General features: G+C 40.9%; 2 protein-coding genes across 4 annotated transcripts in view; both read left to right on the top strand.

The window, feature by feature from the left end:
- LOC113013410 (regulator of telomere elongation helicase 1) overlaps nt 1–10,279 on the top strand; it is a 46,356-nt gene extending 36,077 nt beyond the window's left edge. The window contains exons 19-33 of one of the 3 annotated variants that reach the window (XM_080294432.1): nt 423–508; nt 2,300–2,377; nt 2,525–2,602; nt 3,946–4,092; nt 4,183–4,298; nt 4,460–4,583; nt 5,026–5,191; nt 5,490–5,647; nt 5,765–5,860; nt 6,239–6,449; nt 7,503–7,640; nt 9,135–9,323; nt 9,416–9,544; nt 9,939–10,012; nt 10,111–10,279. In XM_080294432.1, coding sequence (XP_080150558.1) covers nt 423–508; nt 2,300–2,377; nt 2,525–2,602; nt 3,946–4,092; nt 4,183–4,298; nt 4,460–4,583; nt 5,026–5,191; nt 5,490–5,647; nt 5,765–5,860; nt 6,239–6,449; nt 7,503–7,640; nt 9,135–9,323; nt 9,416–9,544; nt 9,939–10,009 — 1,787 coding nt within the window. In that variant the 3' untranslated portion in view covers nt 10,010–10,012; nt 10,111–10,279. Of the gene's footprint in view, nt 1–422; nt 509–2,299; nt 2,378–2,524; nt 2,603–3,945; nt 4,093–4,182; nt 4,299–4,459; nt 4,584–5,025; nt 5,192–5,489; nt 5,648–5,764; nt 5,861–6,238; nt 6,450–7,502; nt 7,641–9,134; nt 9,324–9,415; nt 9,545–9,938 lie in introns of all 3 variants that reach the window. The other 2 variants (XM_080294433.1, XM_026154286.2) reach the window with 2 other exon arrangements.
- A 1,197-nt stretch (nt 10,280–11,476) lies between these two features.
- icmt (isoprenylcysteine carboxyl methyltransferase) lies at nt 11,477–18,108 on the top strand. The gene is made up of 5 exons (XM_026154682.2): nt 11,477–11,720; nt 13,260–13,348; nt 13,502–13,671; nt 14,328–14,545; nt 17,367–18,108. The coding sequence occupies exons 1-5, from the start codon at nt 11,502–11,504 to the stop codon at nt 17,544–17,546; spliced, it is 876 nt and encodes a 291-aa protein (XP_026010467.1). The 5' UTR covers nt 11,477–11,501; the 3' UTR covers nt 17,547–18,108.
- The last annotated feature ends 504 nt before the right edge of the window (nt 18,109–18,612 follow it).

Below are 18,612 nucleotides of genomic sequence, written 5' to 3'. Positions count from 1 at the left end.
ATATTCAGATGCACAGATATAGGAAGATTATTATTAGCAGGTATATGTCATATATGATATATATCATATTGCCAGTATATTACTGTAACTAATTGGTTTTGCCTTATAGGCATACGTTTTTCTATGTTATTACACCCAATTTTGGCCCGTTACCACAACTCGCCTATAACCAATGTTGATACGAGGTAAAAAATAAAAACTGCTTAGATATTATTCTGGTGATTAAGTTGTAGTAATTTGCTATTTCCATATTATTACATTTTTGGCTTTTAATGTCTCGTTATTACCACATTACTGCTGAGCTATCATAGGAAGTGCTACCATGTTGGATTGTATATGGAGTGTGAAATCTTTTGTTTTGATTGTGATATATATTTGTAAGTTATACTCACATATATTTGTAACTTGTGTTCTCTCCTCAGCTAACCTGAGCCGTGTGGTTCCTCACGGACTCTTAGTATTTTTCCCTTCCTTCCCTTTAATGGAAAAAACATTGGAATTCTGGAAAGTAAGTGGAAAGTCAGCAGAGTCACCTGAGGAAAGAAATAATAGTTTGGGCGCGGCGTTTTTAGCTTTTCTAGTGACTTTTATGTTGATGGGGGTTTTTTTCCCATGAACTATATTTTGTATTTTCTAGCAAATTAGAAATCAATTTACTGGAAATTTAATATGGAGACGACTATGCCAATGCTTCTGCTACTGGTTGACTTGTCAGCAGCCAATAAGAGGTAATGGGATGTGTGACAATTGTGTCACACATCCTGTGGAACCAGGACCCCAGTACAGGAAGTCTGGATCAGGTCTCTCTGTTTAAATAGTCCAGTCTCTGAGCCTACGAGTATTAAAAATTGCAGAGAGCTTAGATGGAGCCAATTGATGAGGGGACTCGTCCAGTTCCAACTGCCTCTTAGCCTCCCGATGTCTACTCTGCCTACCCGAAAAACCAGGGCTGAGTAGCCTTGCAGTGCAGAACACCTCACTCAGGAGGCATCCTTGTAAGATGCGTAAACCATCTCAGCTGGCTCCTTTCGATGTGGAGGAGCAGTGGCTCTACTCTGAGCCCCTCCTGGATGGCTGAACTCTTCACCCTATCTCTAAGGGAGAGGCCAGCCACCCTTCGGAGGAAGCCAATTTCCACGATCTCGTTCTTTCAGTCAGTACCCACAGCTTGTCACCGTAGGTGAGGGTAGGGACCACCAGTAAATTGAGAGCTTCGCTTTTACACTCAGCTCTCTCTTCACCACGACGGACCTGTACAGCGTCCGCATCACTGCAGCCGCAGCACCAATCGTCTGTCGATCTCCCGCTCCCTTCTCCCATCACTCGTGAGCAAGACCCAGAGACACTTAAACTCCTCCTCCTCCTGGGGAGTGAGAAGCGCTGGGAATGAGGTGCTGATTCTCATTCCCAGCGCTTCTCAGTCGAACCATTCCAGTGCAAGCTGGAGGCGATCACCCGGTGAAGCCAACTGAACCACATCATCTGCAAAAAGCAGAGATCAAATTCCGCGACCATAAAACCGAATAATCAAATCACTTGAACTATACTTTTTCAGTTAACCTACTCGGAGCTAATGCTGATTCTCTTCTGATCTTTGAGAGGAGAGGGTTTGAGGAGAGAAAGAACCAAAGAATGTTAAGCCAAATTGTAAGTCCATAGTTTGGGCAGCAGTTGATCCCTCTGGCGTCTCTGCTGGAACTTTCAACTGTGAACTATGAGATCCAATTTTTTTATTTTACTTTATTTTATTTTAACTGCTCATCTTCTAGATGACAGATGGAAAACCCTTTATTTGTTCTGCACTACAGTATTATACTTGGTTATCCTTTCTCCCACCTCTCTTCCTGGATGTCACATCTTCTGAGGGGATGTCTGGGCTCACACCCATTGTGGCATCCAGTCACTGTTGTTGGCATTTAATCACTACACCTTACCATCCTCCCTGTCTGTTTCTCTCTGTGACCTTACTTCATCATGAATTTAAGCATAGTTTAAACTTCCAAATCGCTTTAACATTTTTTTATTTTCTCATCATTATTTCAATTACATAAATACTTCTTCTTATACTAATTAGAAGCTAAGAATTGATTTCTGAAGTGTGCAAGAAATACATAAGAAATGCATATTAAAAAATAGAATGTAAAGATATCAAAAGAGTTAATCATTAAGTCAAAAGCCTTGTAACCTGTATGAACCAATTTATTTATGTTACGTTTATGTTACTCCGCAGTCAAATGGATCATTTATAACAATCTAAGATGCTGCTGTAAATCATTTCCTGCATGTGTGTCATCACCAGGCTAACGGACATGCAAACCGCATTGAGAACATAAAGCCTATGTTTGTTGAACCTAAAGGGAAGGGCACCTTTAATGACGTGAGTGGTTTTTTTAGGTATCTAATCACTTGGCTGTAAACCCCTCTATTCACATTTTCACATCTAAAAATATTTCCTAAGTTGCTTATAGTAAAAAAAAAAAAAAAGTAAAGATCTGATTAAACTTTAGCCTCTGTCTATTCCCAGGTTATTGATGGTTATTACAGCAAAGTCAATGATCCAGCATCCAAAGGAGGATCCTTCTTTGCTGTGTGTCGAGGGAAGGTGAGGAGGCTGTCCATGAAGTCTGTAAAAGTCCTAAAATGTTTTCTGTTATCATGTTTCACCTCAAAACTTCAGCTGTATACAGTGAGTATGCAGTTGTAGTCAGAAGTTTACGTACACTCATCGTGAGCATGAATGTACAACAGGCAAATCATCCCTCTGTATACTTGATAGTCGGCGCGGTGTTCTTAGGTTTGAAGGCCTCACTTTTACTCGTCCAGTCCAGTTTTCATTGTCTGTGAAGGTCTGTGAAGTCATCCAGGTTATCATAGTCTAAGGAGCTTGGAAAGAAAAGCATTTGACCCTAGAACTGAAGAAGCTTCTCAGCTGAGAGGTGAAACGTCTTCAAGCAACTTAAAGAAGTCCAGACACTTTTCTTTCCAAGCTCCTTAGACTACCTGCTCATTGTCAACAACAACACAGTCGTTGTCTTGTTTGTCCAAAAAACTTTTCTCGAGAAATCATTTGCCTTCTCTGTGTGGGCAGCTGCAAATTCTGTTGGTGTTGAATATCCTATTTTCTCAATCTGAGGCTGACCGTTTGAGTCTCCTTCCAGAGCTTGATAAAGTGGTGAGACATCTGAGTAACTTGTATTTACTTAAATAGTTTGAACTGATGATCTTGGAATTTGCAGTTCAGAAATGTTCCAATTGGCATAAATCTACAGTTCTCATTATTAGCTCATTACTGAGTTCCTTGGATTTTCATATTGTTCTGAGTATTGGTCAATCCAGACAAATCTTGTAGTTGTAATGGATCATGATCACTAATGAGTTTATAGGCCTTGACCTCATCAAGTTAAAAGACTTTATGAAAGATTTTAGCAGATGTATGTTAATATTTGAGTTTATGCTTTTGACCCAGTGCGAATAAGAGAAAATCTCAATTAATTTAAAGTTGTGCACTCAATTTTGTGAAAGTCATAAGAGATGAGTGCTGTAACATCATTCCACCCTGAATAAAGCAGTTGGAAGAAATCATTAAAAGCCCCAAATAATCATGACTTTTATACCAAGTAAACCTCTGACCACACCTGTATATGATATTCAAAGGACATGTTGACACGAGAGGACAAGGGTGCCAAAGATGTGACATCTTTTTTTTTTCTTTTGTTGACACACTGCATAACTACACAATGTTTTTGTAATGATGGCTCGTGAGTGTGAATGGTTGTCTCTCTTTGTTAGCAGTTTTATTGCTTTTCCAGGGTGCACGCTACCTCCTGTTCTGTGATGCTGGGACTAATTGGATAAACATTTAAGAAGATGCATAGACAGATTTTCTTTCATGTTAGTGTAGGGTTACACAAATAGCCGTTCTGTAATGATATCTTCTTGTGCTAGGCGAGCGAGGGTCTGGATTTTGCAGACACCTATGGTCGGGGTGTTATCATCACTGGCCTTCCTTTCCCTCCAAAGAACGACCCTCGAGTCATCCTGAAAATGCAATTTTTGGATGAGATGAATCGAAAGAAAGCTCCAGGGCTCAAGGTGAAAGAAAATTAACTATTGATGTACACTAAAAAGTTGCTCTGTCGTATTACGGTAGTTGGATCTCTCTGTCTTTGTGCGTGTAAACAGTACTTATCAGGGCAAGACTGGTACAAACAGCAGGCTTTCAGAGCTGTGAATCAGGCCATCGGTAGAGTGATTCGTCACAAGGAAGACTATGGAGCGATCTTCTTGTGTGATCAGAGGTCAGAGCTGGTTTACTTCAGTAACATCACATCAGAGGGAACATCCTCCACTATACCACACAGCAGCACACAAGCTTCAATTAAGTGCTTCGGTCACCTTATTTATTATTTATTGATGATAAAAAAATGATTGTTAAACTAAAGGAAAACTTTCCCCACAGATTTAAAAGTGCCGATGCCCGGGCTCAGCTTCCATCGTGGGTGAGGTCGTATGTGCGCCTCTGTGACAGCTTTGGCAACGTGGTCCGTGATGTCTCGCAGTTCTTCAGGATTGCACAAAAAATGGTGAGTTGTCGCACCTGCATGGTTTATACAATGCAGCAAATTCTTGCATTATTCAGTTTTGTTAAAGAACCAGCTCATAGTACTGATTCTGATCTGGAGGGAAGGTTTTTTTATTTTAAGCACTGAAAAAATGGAAAACTTTTTGATTTAAAACACAAAAAGTGAATAATTACCTGGAGTGTTTCCATTAATGGCTATGACACTGTTCATCGTGCTGAAATATAATTTGATGTCAAGTGTTTTCTGTGAGTTTCTGTGGAATAAAGGTGAAGATAAGAGTTTTTTTAACACCATGTCAACCTTATTACTTTCATAATAAATGTCTACTAACATATCGTTTATCTGGTTTTCATTCATTGCATGTGCAGTAAAGGTGTGTAGACACTTGGTTACAGTTCAGGTTGTCAGCTTATACTCACAGTTTGTGCATTATACATTTAAGAGGCCTGTGGTTGAGAAGAAGGCTCCAGCAGACAGCTGTGCGGCTGTGTGTTCATCAGACACTCAGTCCTCCAGTTTCACCTCTTGCTCCTCCTCACAAACGTCTCACACCCAGAAGGCCAAAGTGCTGGACACCTGCCTTCCCAGCCTGAAGAGGAGGAGACTCGGTGAGTACACAGATGATGGATGTGGTTTGATGTTTTGCTATTAAAGATGAAGGTGTTCTTTTGCTATACTAGATACGTTTAGCAAAGGGTTTCACAGGAGTGTCTTTAGAATTCATTATGCAGTTGAAATGTAGAAAAACTACAGTAGAAACACAGACTTCAATAATAAATGGTAGAAATTCAACTAAGAGCCAGTTAATCCTAAACCTACAGCTGGAAGCACTAGTTTTAAAATTTCCAGCTACAGCTACTCTAAAGTGAGTCCTTGATGAATTTTAACCCTTGTTTTTGTGGTCAGATGAGAACAGTGGAGCCAGTGGAATGGCCAGGATCTGCCTTGAGTATGAGAGTGAGGTGCAGGACAGTCAGAGGAGACCAGCCAACCTGCTGGATGCTTTGGAGCAAGGCAACCACGGCACTGGAGAGGACAGTGATTTTACCATGGGAGAGGAAAAGGTAGCTCGTTTTATTAACTCACATCGTGTGTGTGGGGGGGGTGGGGTGAGGTGGGGTGTTACACTATAAAACAAAAAAGTTTAAATACCACATTTTCCACTTGTTTTGCTTTTGAAGGCAAATCATTTGTCCACACTGTCTCTTCAATACGATAAGAGGATGGAGGATGAGTTGCGGGGTGCAAAACGTAAAATCAAGTTGGTCCAAGAACAGGTAAGTGGTGTTCTAAACAACACACAGCTGGACTCGGTGAAAACGTCTTTTCTGACTGTTGAAAGTTGGGGATGAATCGTTAAAGTTTAAAGGGTTGGGATAATTATGTTTATCTGTGGCCTGCTGTTAACTCAATTTGAACTTTTAAGCAAATATTTATCTAATAAACCTATGGTGCACACACCTGATGAAAGTGCAGACAATTAGTAAGAATGATGTGAAGAGGATGAAAACTAGAAAAGCTGTTGGTCCAGATGACATACCTGTAGACGTACAGAGATGTGTAACAGAGGGCAGTGAACTTTGAACCAGATTGTTTAACATCATTTTGAATTTACACTGCTGCTGAGATTATCTTTTCCTCCATGGTTATTGAAGAAGCCGAGTGTCTCTGAGGATTTGTCTGAAGAAGGAAAGGCGAGCAGGGCTAAGAAATTCCTGGCGGACATGAAGAAGTCCCTGAGTCAGGTCAGCTTTGACCGCATCATACGGGCTCTGCAGACCTACAAAAAGACCGACAACCTGGATCACCTGCTGACTGAGACAGCAATTTTAAGTGAAGACACTAATACTCAGAGTCTCCTCCATGGTAAATCTTCTGCTCTAATAAACACAAAGCGACCTGAACATTCAGACTCGTATCTGAGCCTCAGTGTTGCATGTGGTAGCACTGCATGTTGTGTACTGATACTAGAAGGTACGGCAATACACTGCTATTAAAACGATAAACACCACACATAGTTAACACTGAAGAATGACAGTACGCTGCCACCTATAAAGTATACCTGCTTTGCAGACGTCTGAACTCTACAGAACACGTTTTCTTAATTTATGATTAGACATTTTACGCTCTTTGTAAAATGAGTCTAACTAGTGCAACTATTTACAAATCCGTTAAAGTCTTTGCACTCTTTTCAATAAAGTGTTTTAAATTATTTTAATATGTATAATTAGTATGTTTTAAAACGTACACAGCACGATAGTTTGAATATGTGCAGAATGTATTGACAAGCAGGGTTTCTATGAAGATCACATTTTCTAAACTGCAACGTTCAGGTTGTTTCATTTGATATACAACAAATGACTGTGCTTTGTTGCACTCGAGCACAGTGCAAAATTGTAAAAGTTGTGTCTCTGTTCACATGGTAAGGATGAGATAAGCTTTAATTCAAAGGGTTTAAGTATTGCTTTAACTGTTAAGGAATTATAACATGCATTTTCAGAAGCTCAAAGTAGTTAGACAAACCAACATAATTTTAAATAAAGATTGTTTTTAATAACTGGGTGAAAATCTCTTGCAGTCAATGATTGCCTAAATTGCCCATGAACATTGCCATATTTAGATACAGTGCAGATCATAGTCAGTCAGTATGAGTTTTCAGCCTTGTGTCTTACAGAGATTTCTCTACAATAATAGAATCGTTCTTTGTAGTTTGCCCTGTTTTTTCACAGTAGTGTAAGAACACCTCACCCAACGTTACTTTTGAAAAACTGAACATAACTGTCAACATTATTAGTCTTGATATCTACACAGGAATAATATCAATGTCAAAGTCATGATTTCAGTATCAGGGCACCACATTAACAGTGTGTTAATGCAAAACAGGTTGTAGTTGACTGCTGTTGCTGCCTTGTGTCACAGGCTTCTACCAGTTTGTTCGCCCACATCACAAAAAGAGGTTTGATGAAAATTGCCAGGAGCTGACAGGGAAGGGCTGTGGATACAAACCTGATCACACTCTGTCCAAGGATGAGAAGAAGACTGTAATGCTGCAGAACGGTATGAAACACGCTCTTCATTTTGTTCTTGGAAATGTGTGTGAGATACATGGATTAGAAAAGAATGTCAAGGAAGAATTTTGGAAGAATAACACAATATTCCATTTTAAACATGAAAGACGAATTCCAGGCCATACTCGGTACAGATGTTCCTGTACACTATGCCGGCCACTTGGTTATGGCGTTCCATGTATTCCCTGTCTGCTAGCATCTTACACCCTGCTGTTATGTGCTGGATTGTCTCTGGGGCATCGTTACACAGCCTGCACCTGGGGTCTTGCCTGGTGTGATAGACCCCAGCCTTAATGGATCTTGTACTCAGAGCTTGTTCCTGTGCTGCCATGATTAGTGCCTCTGTGCTGTCTTTCAGTCCAGCTTTGTCCAGCTACTGGTAGGATTTCTGGATGTCAGCCACCTCCTCTATCTGCTGGTGGTACATACCGTGGAGTGTTCTGGCTTTTGTTTGTCTCATCCTGGACTGTGGTGCTGACACTCACAGTCCCCGGCCTCTTTCCTTAGCTTAGCTAAGTCCAGCACCTCAGGGTGCTGGACTTGGGGTGAAACTGTCCATGCATAGTCAGGAGCTTCCTGGTCTTGATGTCAGTGGCTTCTATCTCCTCCTTTGGCCAGCTTATTATCCCAGCAAGTTACCTGATCAGGTGTTGATAGCCCGGATCTTGTTCTTACTGTTCAGCTGACTCCTCAGGACTTACCTGACCCTCTGCAGGTACTTGGTGGTTGCAGCTTTCCTAGCAGCTTCTTCATGGTTCCCATTTTCCTGTGGGATCCCCCAGGTACCTGTAGGTACCTCTGTGTCTGCAATGTTGTTCAGTTCTGACTACCTTAACTCTCTTTGTTACCATCCAACTACACTTCTCCAGTCCGAACGACATTCCGATGTCATTGCTGTATATCCTGGTGGTGTGGATCAGTGAATCGATGTCTCGTTCATTCTTGGCATACAGCTTGATGTCATCCATGTACAGGATGTGGCTGACAACTGCTCCGTTCTGTAGTCTGTATCCGTAGCCAATGATCTCACGAGGGGGTTCAGGCCTATGCAGACCAGCAGCAGGGACAGAGCATCTCCTTGGTAGAGGAGATCAACAAGTCACCTTGGTTGATGGTGACTTGTGCTATGGGCTTGAAGTTGGCCTCTAGTGTTGTACGCCACATTCCCATTGAGTTTCTGATGAAGGCTCTTAGGGTCCTGTTGGTCTTGTACAGTTCTCGGCATTCCAGGATCCAGGTGTGGGGCATTGAGTCATAGGCCTTCTTGTAATCAATCCAGGCAGTGCACAGGTTGGTGAGCCTGGTCTTGCAGTCTCAGCTGACTGCTCGGTCTACCTGTAGCTGATGTTTTCACCTATTCTCTGCATATTATGCTGCATTTTTGTCAAACAGTAATGATGTTTACTTAATACATACCCATACAAAAAACTTGTGTCATGTAATGTGTGTCAGTGATGGTTAAGCATAAAACTATGTTGATCAGGTTCTACATCAAAGAATGAAGTCCACACTACCTTTCTGACTGATGTGAAAAAAGCTCTTGGGGCAGAGAGATCGACACAGCTCTTTCAGGCTATTCACACCTACAAAAACACAGACAACTATGAAAAACTGGTGACCACAGCAGTGAACTTATTCACTGAGAGAGATGAGAACTTCGGCCTTCTTGTCAGTAAGTGTTCTTCCAGATCATGAGATGTTCTCTGCCATCTTCCTGTAAATGTTTGTGGTTTGAAACGACTTTCTTGTGTTCCTTTTCTTAAGGATTTGGTATGTTTATTCGTCCTAACCACAAGAAGCAGTACAAAGACATGTTGGATGGCTTGATAGGTCAGCCAGTCTCTACTCCTGATGTTCCTGTTATGATTGAGGAGCAGCAAGAACAACCTGAAGGTAAATCCCTGTGGTCTAGAAAAGTGTGCTTTACCTTGTGACTAATCATTCTCATTCATTCAGTTTTATTTATATGGTGCCACTTCACAATATACTGTGGGCATATAACTTTACCCACCCCGCAAAACTGAATATTCAGTTCTCGTTTAGTTTTTTATTTTTTGGTTTCTGTCAGCGCCTTAACACATGACAGATACAGATAACTCTTTATTGTTATTGCACAGTCATACATAGAACAACAGTACAACGAATTTGGAAACTTTTTTCCATGTGTCATCCTGTTGTGTGTTTGATGTCATGTTTTTTTAAGTAACGAAAAGGATTTGAAATAATAAAATGAACACGACATCTGACATATAAAACTTTCCTTTTGCATTTTTTCTTTGTTTTCCAGCTTCGCTTTTGTCTCCTTTGAGGTCCCAAAGCAAGATTTCCAGTTATTTCTCAAGCAGCCAAAGAAGATAGAATGCAAGTGAATACTAAATGAATGGTCCAGAATTCCTTATTGAGTTCAGGGTATCATAGTTCAAACTAACGTGAGTTAAATTTCTGTCTGTTGTCTTCAGTGACCATCCCAGGAACAAGTCTGTTCCTCTGCTGAGTGGATCTTCTTTTTTTAACTTGTTCTTGATGTTTGATGTTTTGAATGTAACTGTAAAGAAATTAGCTTTTTTCCATGTGATGAAATGTAAATCTGATATGGATAAATAAAATCTTTTTCATTTTGTAAGATAATTGAATTGATGAAATATTCTCATGACCTGAGTTTCATTTGTACGTCCAGCAATGCTCGAAGCAATAAAGTGTAGCTTATTGATTTGTAAACAAGTCATACACCAATGAAAATAATTAGTATTAGCATTACATTTATAGAAAGCGGAGACTGCCCCCAACACACACACACACACACACACACACACACACACACACACACACACACAGTTTCACAAGAATAAATCAGATCAAATCATGCCTAACATACATAACAAATCATTTGTGCTGCCTGTCTGAACTCTACATTCCTAAGTTAAGTAAATATTTCCTATGTTACCAAAAATATTTGTTATTAGCTGAAAATGTCAAGTAATGGAAGAATTTTTTTTCAAATCATTCTATTAGGAAAAGAATCAGGAAAAACACTGTTACAACTCAGTACACTTAAAACTGTATTATTGTAAAAATGCAACATCAAATGGACTATTGTCACTGCTGCATATCTTTGACACGTGGATTGAAGTTGAAATCATTTAAAATATTTTATATTTAAATTCCAGAATCATATTGGATAAAGTGTGTGTGTGTGTGTGTGTGTGTGTGTGTGTGTGTGTGTGTGTGTGTGTCCAAGTATATATTAATTTTAAAAATCAGCTTAATTACAAGACTTGAGCAGCGTGACATTAACTGTCCATATCTGCAGGTTGGATTAATCATGATTTTAAAGGCTGTAGGTTGCAGTCATCACTTGAACACTGTATAGAAATGTAAGGGCTCAGTGCTGATTCTTATAGTTGCATCTGCTTCAAACTGTAAGAAACATGCGAAACATCACAATACTAAAAACGGTTGGCAGGTAGGAAGCACCAGGTTAAATCTATATTTTTATTTGGAATTCGAAAATCGTTTTTGAAAAGATGTTTTTATTGAGAGTTTAATTCTTTGTTTGTGAATTTTTTTTTTCAATTTGAAATATTCAATTTTGAAATATTGAATTATAAATAGTGCTTTCATTTTTAATTTAATTATTAAATAATAAAATCATTTTTAACAAATGCATGTATTAACGCATATTTTATTGCACAATTCATTATTGAAGCACAAAACTGTTTATTTGATCCGCATGACTCTTCTGGTTTTCTGTACTGGCAGCTGATAAGATACAAAGGCAGTCACATGACGTCACGAGATTGTCATTTAGTTCTCGCGATATCTCATTTTACCACTGTACAGTATTTCCATCATGGCAGGCAGTAAGTTGGTATTAGAGGCTAGAGTAAGTATAAATGGCTTTATCTTAGGGCTTAGCGTGGTTGTAATTCCTCTGATCAGAACCTGGTTTGGACGTCACGACTGGGTCTTTGATTATCTGACCGAGACTCCCGGGAAAATTGCGATTTCTTCTCATATTGCCCTTATTAACGGCCTCTTACTTCTGATATACAAGGGACCTCTGTACAAGGTAGGTGCTGTCATAAGGTTACCAACTTCCTGCTTTTGTGCTGAATCTTATGCTGAAGTCGTATTTTTTGTGACCTCAGTTTGTTTTGGCATCCTGCAGTTAATATAGCAATCAAGTTTTACGCCATTTAATATTAAATGCTAAATCTTGCTGCTAATGTTATCCAACTGAGTCGCCTAGCTAGCCTAGCTAACACTGAGTTAATCTCATTAGCAAAAGAAGAGAGAGGCTGTTGGTATTAGTGTGCTAAACATAGAAGTCTGTTAAGCTTAGGAACTTGCTGATTTTAGACAGTTGAAATGGCTAAACTCTATAACTGGTACTAACAGTTACTTTATGTGCTGTGACAAGAAAGTAATACAGAAGTCCATTCAGAAATCTGCTCATTTAGTCCTGTATTGGTTTGTATCTAATATAATTTACTTATACAGCATTGCTTGAGTTGATGAATGGAGAAAGAGGCAGTGATAAATTACAAAATGAGAGAAAGGAGGACAGTTACAGGATTAGGAAGCGCATAGGATTAGCAAGGAAGATGTGAGGGCTATAAATAGAATGAAAAGTGGAAAGGCGCTTGGTCCACATAACATACCTGTGGAGTTATGGGATTGTCTTGGTCTCGCTGAGAGAGCAGGGCAGCGGACTTTGCAAACACATTGTTTAATGCAATGCCTGAGAAATAGAGGAGGAGGATACTGGTACTGCTTCTCAAGGACAAGGGTGATATGTAGCACAGTAGTAACAACAGAGCGAGAAAACTGTCGAGCCTTACCAAGAAGCTATGGGAAAGAGTTTTTGAACTAAGACTGAGAAGACCCCTACAGATTGTATGTTTGCATTGGAGAAGTATAGATAAGGTACTGTCTTTCTGGATGTAGACAAAGCATATCTTAGGATGCTAGGAGACACATTGTGGTACTGTATGAGTAAAGTCAGGAGTGACATAGAAGTGTGTGAGGTGTGCAGCTGGAATGAGTTCCAGGGGATACATGGTCTGGTACTTGTATACTGTGCACTCAAAGCACTTTTTACTACAAGACTTATTCATCCAATAATACACACATTTATTCAAGCAGTTTTCCTATCAATGAGTGCATTGTCTGTCATTCACTCACGCTCTGCATTGTGGATGCACAGGGGGCAGCTTGCCCATGGATCATTTGACATTCAGACTGGAGGAGCTGTGAAACAAACTATCGATCTGGAGATGACCCCTTCTGAGCCACAGGTGGGGCTGGGATTTGCCTTGAGCCCCATCTTGTTCACAGGTTGAAGATGAAGTCAGGCAGGAGTCTCCCTGAACTTTGATATCTGCAGATGACATTGTGATCTGTAGTGAGAGTACAGAGCAGGTGGGATCAAGTTTGGAAAGGTGGAGATATGCTCTGGATAGGAGAAGAATTAAAGTCGGTAGAAGCAAGACAGAATACATGTTTGTGAATGCGGAGCAGACGGGTGTAATAGTGAAGGACGAGTTTTAAATACCTGGACAGTGAAAAAGTGAGTGCAGAGTGTGTTAACAGCATGTCCTCGTTCTAGGTTGCTGTGAGGGCCTGCTTTTTGGGAGTGACCTTTGGCTGTGGTTTAATTATAACCTTCTCTGAAACCACTTGGACACATTTTGGCTGGTATGTACAATTGTTATGTTGTGTAAAACTATATATATGTCACACTTTCTTGGTTAAATTCTACATAGATTTTCATACGTTGACATCAGGATGTGTTTTTTCCTAATATAGGCCGGCTACAGTTGAACGTGAAGTAATCCTGTCTTTCTGCAGGTACATGTGTTCCCTGTCGTTCTTCCATTACTCCGAGTATCTGGTAACGGCCATCATCAACCCTCGCAGCCTGTCGTTGGACTCATTCCTGCTCAACCACAGTGTGGAGTACACGCTGGCTGCTGTCTCATCATGGGTGGAGTTCATTGTGGAGAAGCTGACCGTTCCAGGTTGGTGTGTCATCTGTGTAATGACCTGCACTCAGTCCACTCAGAACTGTTGAGAAGGGAGGTTGCCTGATCCAGTATATTAGCTCATGCTGAAATAACAATGATCTCAGATTACATCCAGACTGTGGAGCGTGTGCATGGGCTAATGGATTCATGGCTGACTCACATCCTATGTGCAGAGCTTCTGGCCGTGTCGTAGTACCCAGTATGATGCTGGCTGCTGCCAGAGATGTATCACTTTCCTTGCTGTCACATGGGTATGACAATCAACAGTTCCAAAGAGTGGTTGGAGATTCGTGTTTCAAAATAGGAAGTAAACATGTTTGTTAAGTTTAAGTAACATTATAGTTTAGCTGGGAACCTGTGGCGACATGCAAAATGCATGAACAGCTATTCGTGTAACCATCAACATCAAAGAAATATAATAATCTGTTTTTTTAATAGATAACAGAGAAGGAAGGAGAAAGAGGCCAGCCATCATCCTTTCATGGGAACATACTGACACCTAATGTGCTCACACCTCTGTTGAATAAAGGAAGTGATGTACCCTGGTTTCCTGTTGGCCTGCAGACCAGCAGCTGGTCAGATCCTGATCTGCGCTCTCAGGCTTTTTATGTGCTCACCAGTATTTCATCGGTCTTTCTTATCTCTTATAGAACTGAAGCAACTCAGCTGGTTGAGCGTCTTGGGTCTCTTCATGGTTCTGTGTGGTGAAGGATTACGGAAGGCGGCCATGTTGACAGCCGGTTCCAACTTCAATCACATTGTCCAGAATGAGAAGGCCCAAAGCCATGTGCTGGTCACCAGTGGGGTCTACGCCTATTTCAGACACCCCTCCTATGTGGGCTGGTTCTACTGGAGCATAGGAACACAGGTGAGCTGCAGCAGCAATCATTAGTGTTTAACTTCAGCTCATTTTTCCACCTGGTGTGGTTTGTTTGTGCAGGTGTGAACACAGTAATCGCGCTCACGTGCAGACCAAAGCAGCCTCAGCGAGACTGTTTGGTTCTGTGTGGTTCCAAACAAACTCCAGAGTGACTCTGGATCACAGTTTATGATGTGAACGTGCTCACACACTAATTCGAACCATCTACCAGGTGTATGGTAGAAGTTTGATCTCACAGGAAACATCCTGTAGCCACGTATGCTTCGTATTCTCAGTGCAGGAAGGCGCTATAAGCTCTGCATGGGCTAGCAGCTAGCTGTGAAATGACTAAAGAAGTCTTCAGGCTCTGAACGTTTCTCCCACTGTAAACACTACGATCAGATGAACACAATCAACTTTCTGGGGATAAAGAAGTCTTTTCACTTTCTTTCCAAGCTCTTTAGAAAACCTTTGGGATGAATTAGAGGAGAGACTGAATCAGGCTCATCCAACATCAGCCTCACAAATGCACTACTAGGTGATTTTTAAAAGATTCCCATACACACACTCCTAAACTTTGTAGAAAGCTTTCCCAGACAATTTGAAGCTGTTATGCTGCAGGGTGTGCCGACATCCTAAATCCTTAAACCTTGTAGTTTAAGAATGGGATGTCAGTTAAGTTCATGTGTGTGTGACGGCAGATGAGCAAATACTTTCAGATCTGGAAGCTACATCCATCTTTTATAATGTCTGTTAAGCCCACGCAGCCCCCAACAGCAGCAGTGATGACGATGCTGGCACAGTCTAACATGGAGTCTGTTTACAAACTGTAAAGAGCGAAGAGGCGGAGGTTTATGTCATCCAAAACAGCAGCGCTGTTCCTGTGGTCACCATTAAAACCTTTACTGGGAAAAAAGCGAGTGTGAGTCCTTCATCGTGGCGATCGTGGCTCAAGAGTTGGGAGTTCGCCTTGTAATCGGAAGGTTGCCGGTTCGAGCCCCGGCTCGGACAGTCTCGGTCGTTGTGTCCTTGGGCAAGACACTTCACCCGTTGCCTACTGGTGGTGGTCAGAGGGCCCGGTGGCGCCAGTGTCCGGCAGCCTCGCCTCTGTCAGTGCGCCCCAGGGTGGCTGTGGCTACAATGTAGCTTGCCATCACCAGTGTGTGAATGGGTGGATGACTGGATATGTAAAGTGCTTTGGGGTCCTTAGGGACTAGTAAAGCGCTATATAAATACAGGCCATTTACCATTCATCAAAGCAGCTGATCAACAAACTCCAACATGAAGAAAAGCAACTCAGCAGCTGTTTGTTTTATACAGAGAAAAACCTGCAGATGAACTGTGAACTTAGTCCGATAGCATGTTTAAATGATACTGCTGAATGATGACGGCAGCCATCCTATTTTACATGGAAGAGAGCAGGGGTGAGCCTAAAGGGGGGCATGGGGGGCACTAGACCATATTAATTTCAACGCTATCGTAACACGTTTCAGATTGAAAGTGAAATAATATAAAAATTTGTGTTTGGTACGTCGCATTAATATTTTTGTACATGGACCAGTAGAAGATGGAGCCGCTGACCTGAGGGTTGTTAGGTAGATGTTGGTAAACTTTAAAACATTGCAATTTCTAAAATGGAAACCAGTAAGCAGTTCATTTAAAAGCCTGTGTTTTTTTTCTCTTTTGAATATCAATTATTGCTCGTTAATAGAGCTCGCTGAGTGATGTAATGAGATCTCTGTCTCCACCTTTCATGGATCTTCTTAAAAATAAAGAATGTAATTCTTGAAAAATGTAAATAAGCCCTTTTGAGCTATAAATAAGTCAAGTGGGCTTTATATCGTTTTCAAGTGCTGTTTATGTGCAGCGGATCTTCAGCAGGAGTTTGTTCATCAGTGAATTGAATCAGAATTTGTAATGAACATATTAGAAACCCTGAGATGATCTAAATGTGTATCTCAAACGATTTAGATGCAGTTTTCTATGCATCTAACAGCTCTGTCGTATCTAAGAGTAATGAGCAGCACTACAATAATAAAGGTAAAAGAAAATATTGATACTGTGTATTTTTACAATTAGGATCATTTTATCTTCTTGTTTGTTAAACACAAGGAACACAGTTTGATCAGAGTATAGCATCAAGTCAGTTAAACATGTGGGATATGTTAGGTAACGAGATTATTCAGTTTCAGCTGCTTTGGAGTTAAAAAAATGAACAAAACAGGAAGTTTTCCAGGTGGAGGCTATTTTATTTAATTTGTCACTGCCTGTGCCCTGCAGGTACCACCTGTAGTCCAGCTGCTCTGTGATGATACTGTGTGTGCCACTGCCAGAAGCGTTGCTGTGTGGCACCGATGGGCCGCTACTGTAGAAGAGCTGGACAGGGCCATAGAAGGTTCTTACACCATGAGCAGGACCAGTATCTGTTCTTTGTAGGAGGGACGCAGCGAACAATTAATAACAAATACATTTGTCAAGTTTTAACGCTGAGATCCAAACTTAAAACAAAACAAGCAAAAACATTACAGAAGACGTAACGTTTGATGTGATCGGGCACACAGAACAGAATATGAAGGGTTACTGCTCGGCTGCTTTAATGCAGCTGTCAGTGTTTGAAATCCATCATTTGTGGTTTGTATGTTTTGGAACACTTTGTGTAGAATTATGAAAGATTTCTTAAAGTACTAACTATGAACTACATGTCCCACTCCTGCTGGTACACAGACCTCAGTCACTGGTTATTTGGTTTACTATTGGAGGGGTTTTCTAAATCAGTTTAATGAATTGTTTGTTGTTGCTGACATCTGTTGTCTTTTTCTGGCTGCTGCAGGTGATGCTGTGTAACCCACTGTGTATCCTGGCTTACACAATAGCCAGCTGGCGGTTCTTCCGGGAGCGGATAGAGGAGGAGGAGCTCTCCCTTATCCATTTTTTCGCCGAGGACTATGTTGAGTACAAGAAAAGGGTTCCCACCGGGCTGCCCTTCATCTCAGGCATCCGTGTCAACTAGACTGAGGAGGTGGATGCTGGACGCAATAGACTTAAAGCTCTAAAGCGAGTCAGACCTGATGGGTGGGTGTGTGTCTGGGCACGGCCCTCCCGAGGTAAAACCCTGCAGCTGACTGAGAATCCGTAGCTCACAGGCAGAAACCATGATAGCTGCGACAGTGTCAGGCTGCTGGACTGCTGTTTTTATATCAACCTCCAACATTCAGTTTAAGGCCAGACAAGCTGCACTCTTCTACATGTGTCCCATTTCATTTATTTCTCATGTGTCATTTGTACACTTGTAGCACGCTTTGTGTTCTCACTGATTACCTGTGTTGTTGGAGAGTGATGTGATCATTCTCTCAGGGGTTAGTAGCAAATGTTTGGACAGGAAATCAACCGGGTTCAAAATCATTAGTGTACAAATTCTTGTAGTACTTCTCCATTAAAGCAAACTATTTTTGATATGAGACAGACCCACACGGAGACTCATTATATTCAAGTCCTGATGTCTAAGTCTGTGTTTATCATCACCATGTTTCCAGTGGCAGATGTGCAGAATAAATGTCTGTTTATCCTCTGAATCTGGATTTAAATGAACAAGTCAGATTGGTTGGGAATGTTTACATTTTCTTTCTAAACATGTCCAATTCCACATCGTCCCTGCTAATCCCAGTTTGTCCAATCACACGTCTTCATGTGAAACCTGCAGTCAGGCGTTGCTGTTAGGTGTAGTGTCAGCATATAAATAAAAAGACTTTTTGTAGCGTCATCTGTAGTGTGATGTAACAAAAAAAGTCTTTTCTATGTGAAAAGACCAAAATTACAAAGAGTGAAATTCAGTAGCACAGGTTGGCTCAGTGCGCATCCTCAAAACATGTGATCTGGTTTAAAAGGAGTTGGACAATAAAACATGTTATGATTTATGGAGACAAATAGTCCCAATTCTCACTTTGTACCTCAGCTTTTCTCCTTTTTTTGAGCTGTGAGCAGAGAGGAAGATGAGCAGAGGTGTTTAATAAGATCAAGGCCTCACTTTGAAGTGACATTTGTTCAATTTTAAATGTTCATGAGAACTTTTATATTTA

Source organism: Astatotilapia calliptera, chromosome 20 (genome assembly GCF_964374335.1).
Source record: "Astatotilapia calliptera chromosome 20, fAstCal68.1, whole genome shotgun sequence".
NCBI classification, from domain to species: domain Eukaryota; kingdom Metazoa; phylum Chordata; class Actinopteri; order Cichliformes; family Cichlidae; genus Astatotilapia; species Astatotilapia calliptera.
This window is presented reverse-complemented; position numbering and strand designations above follow the sequence as displayed.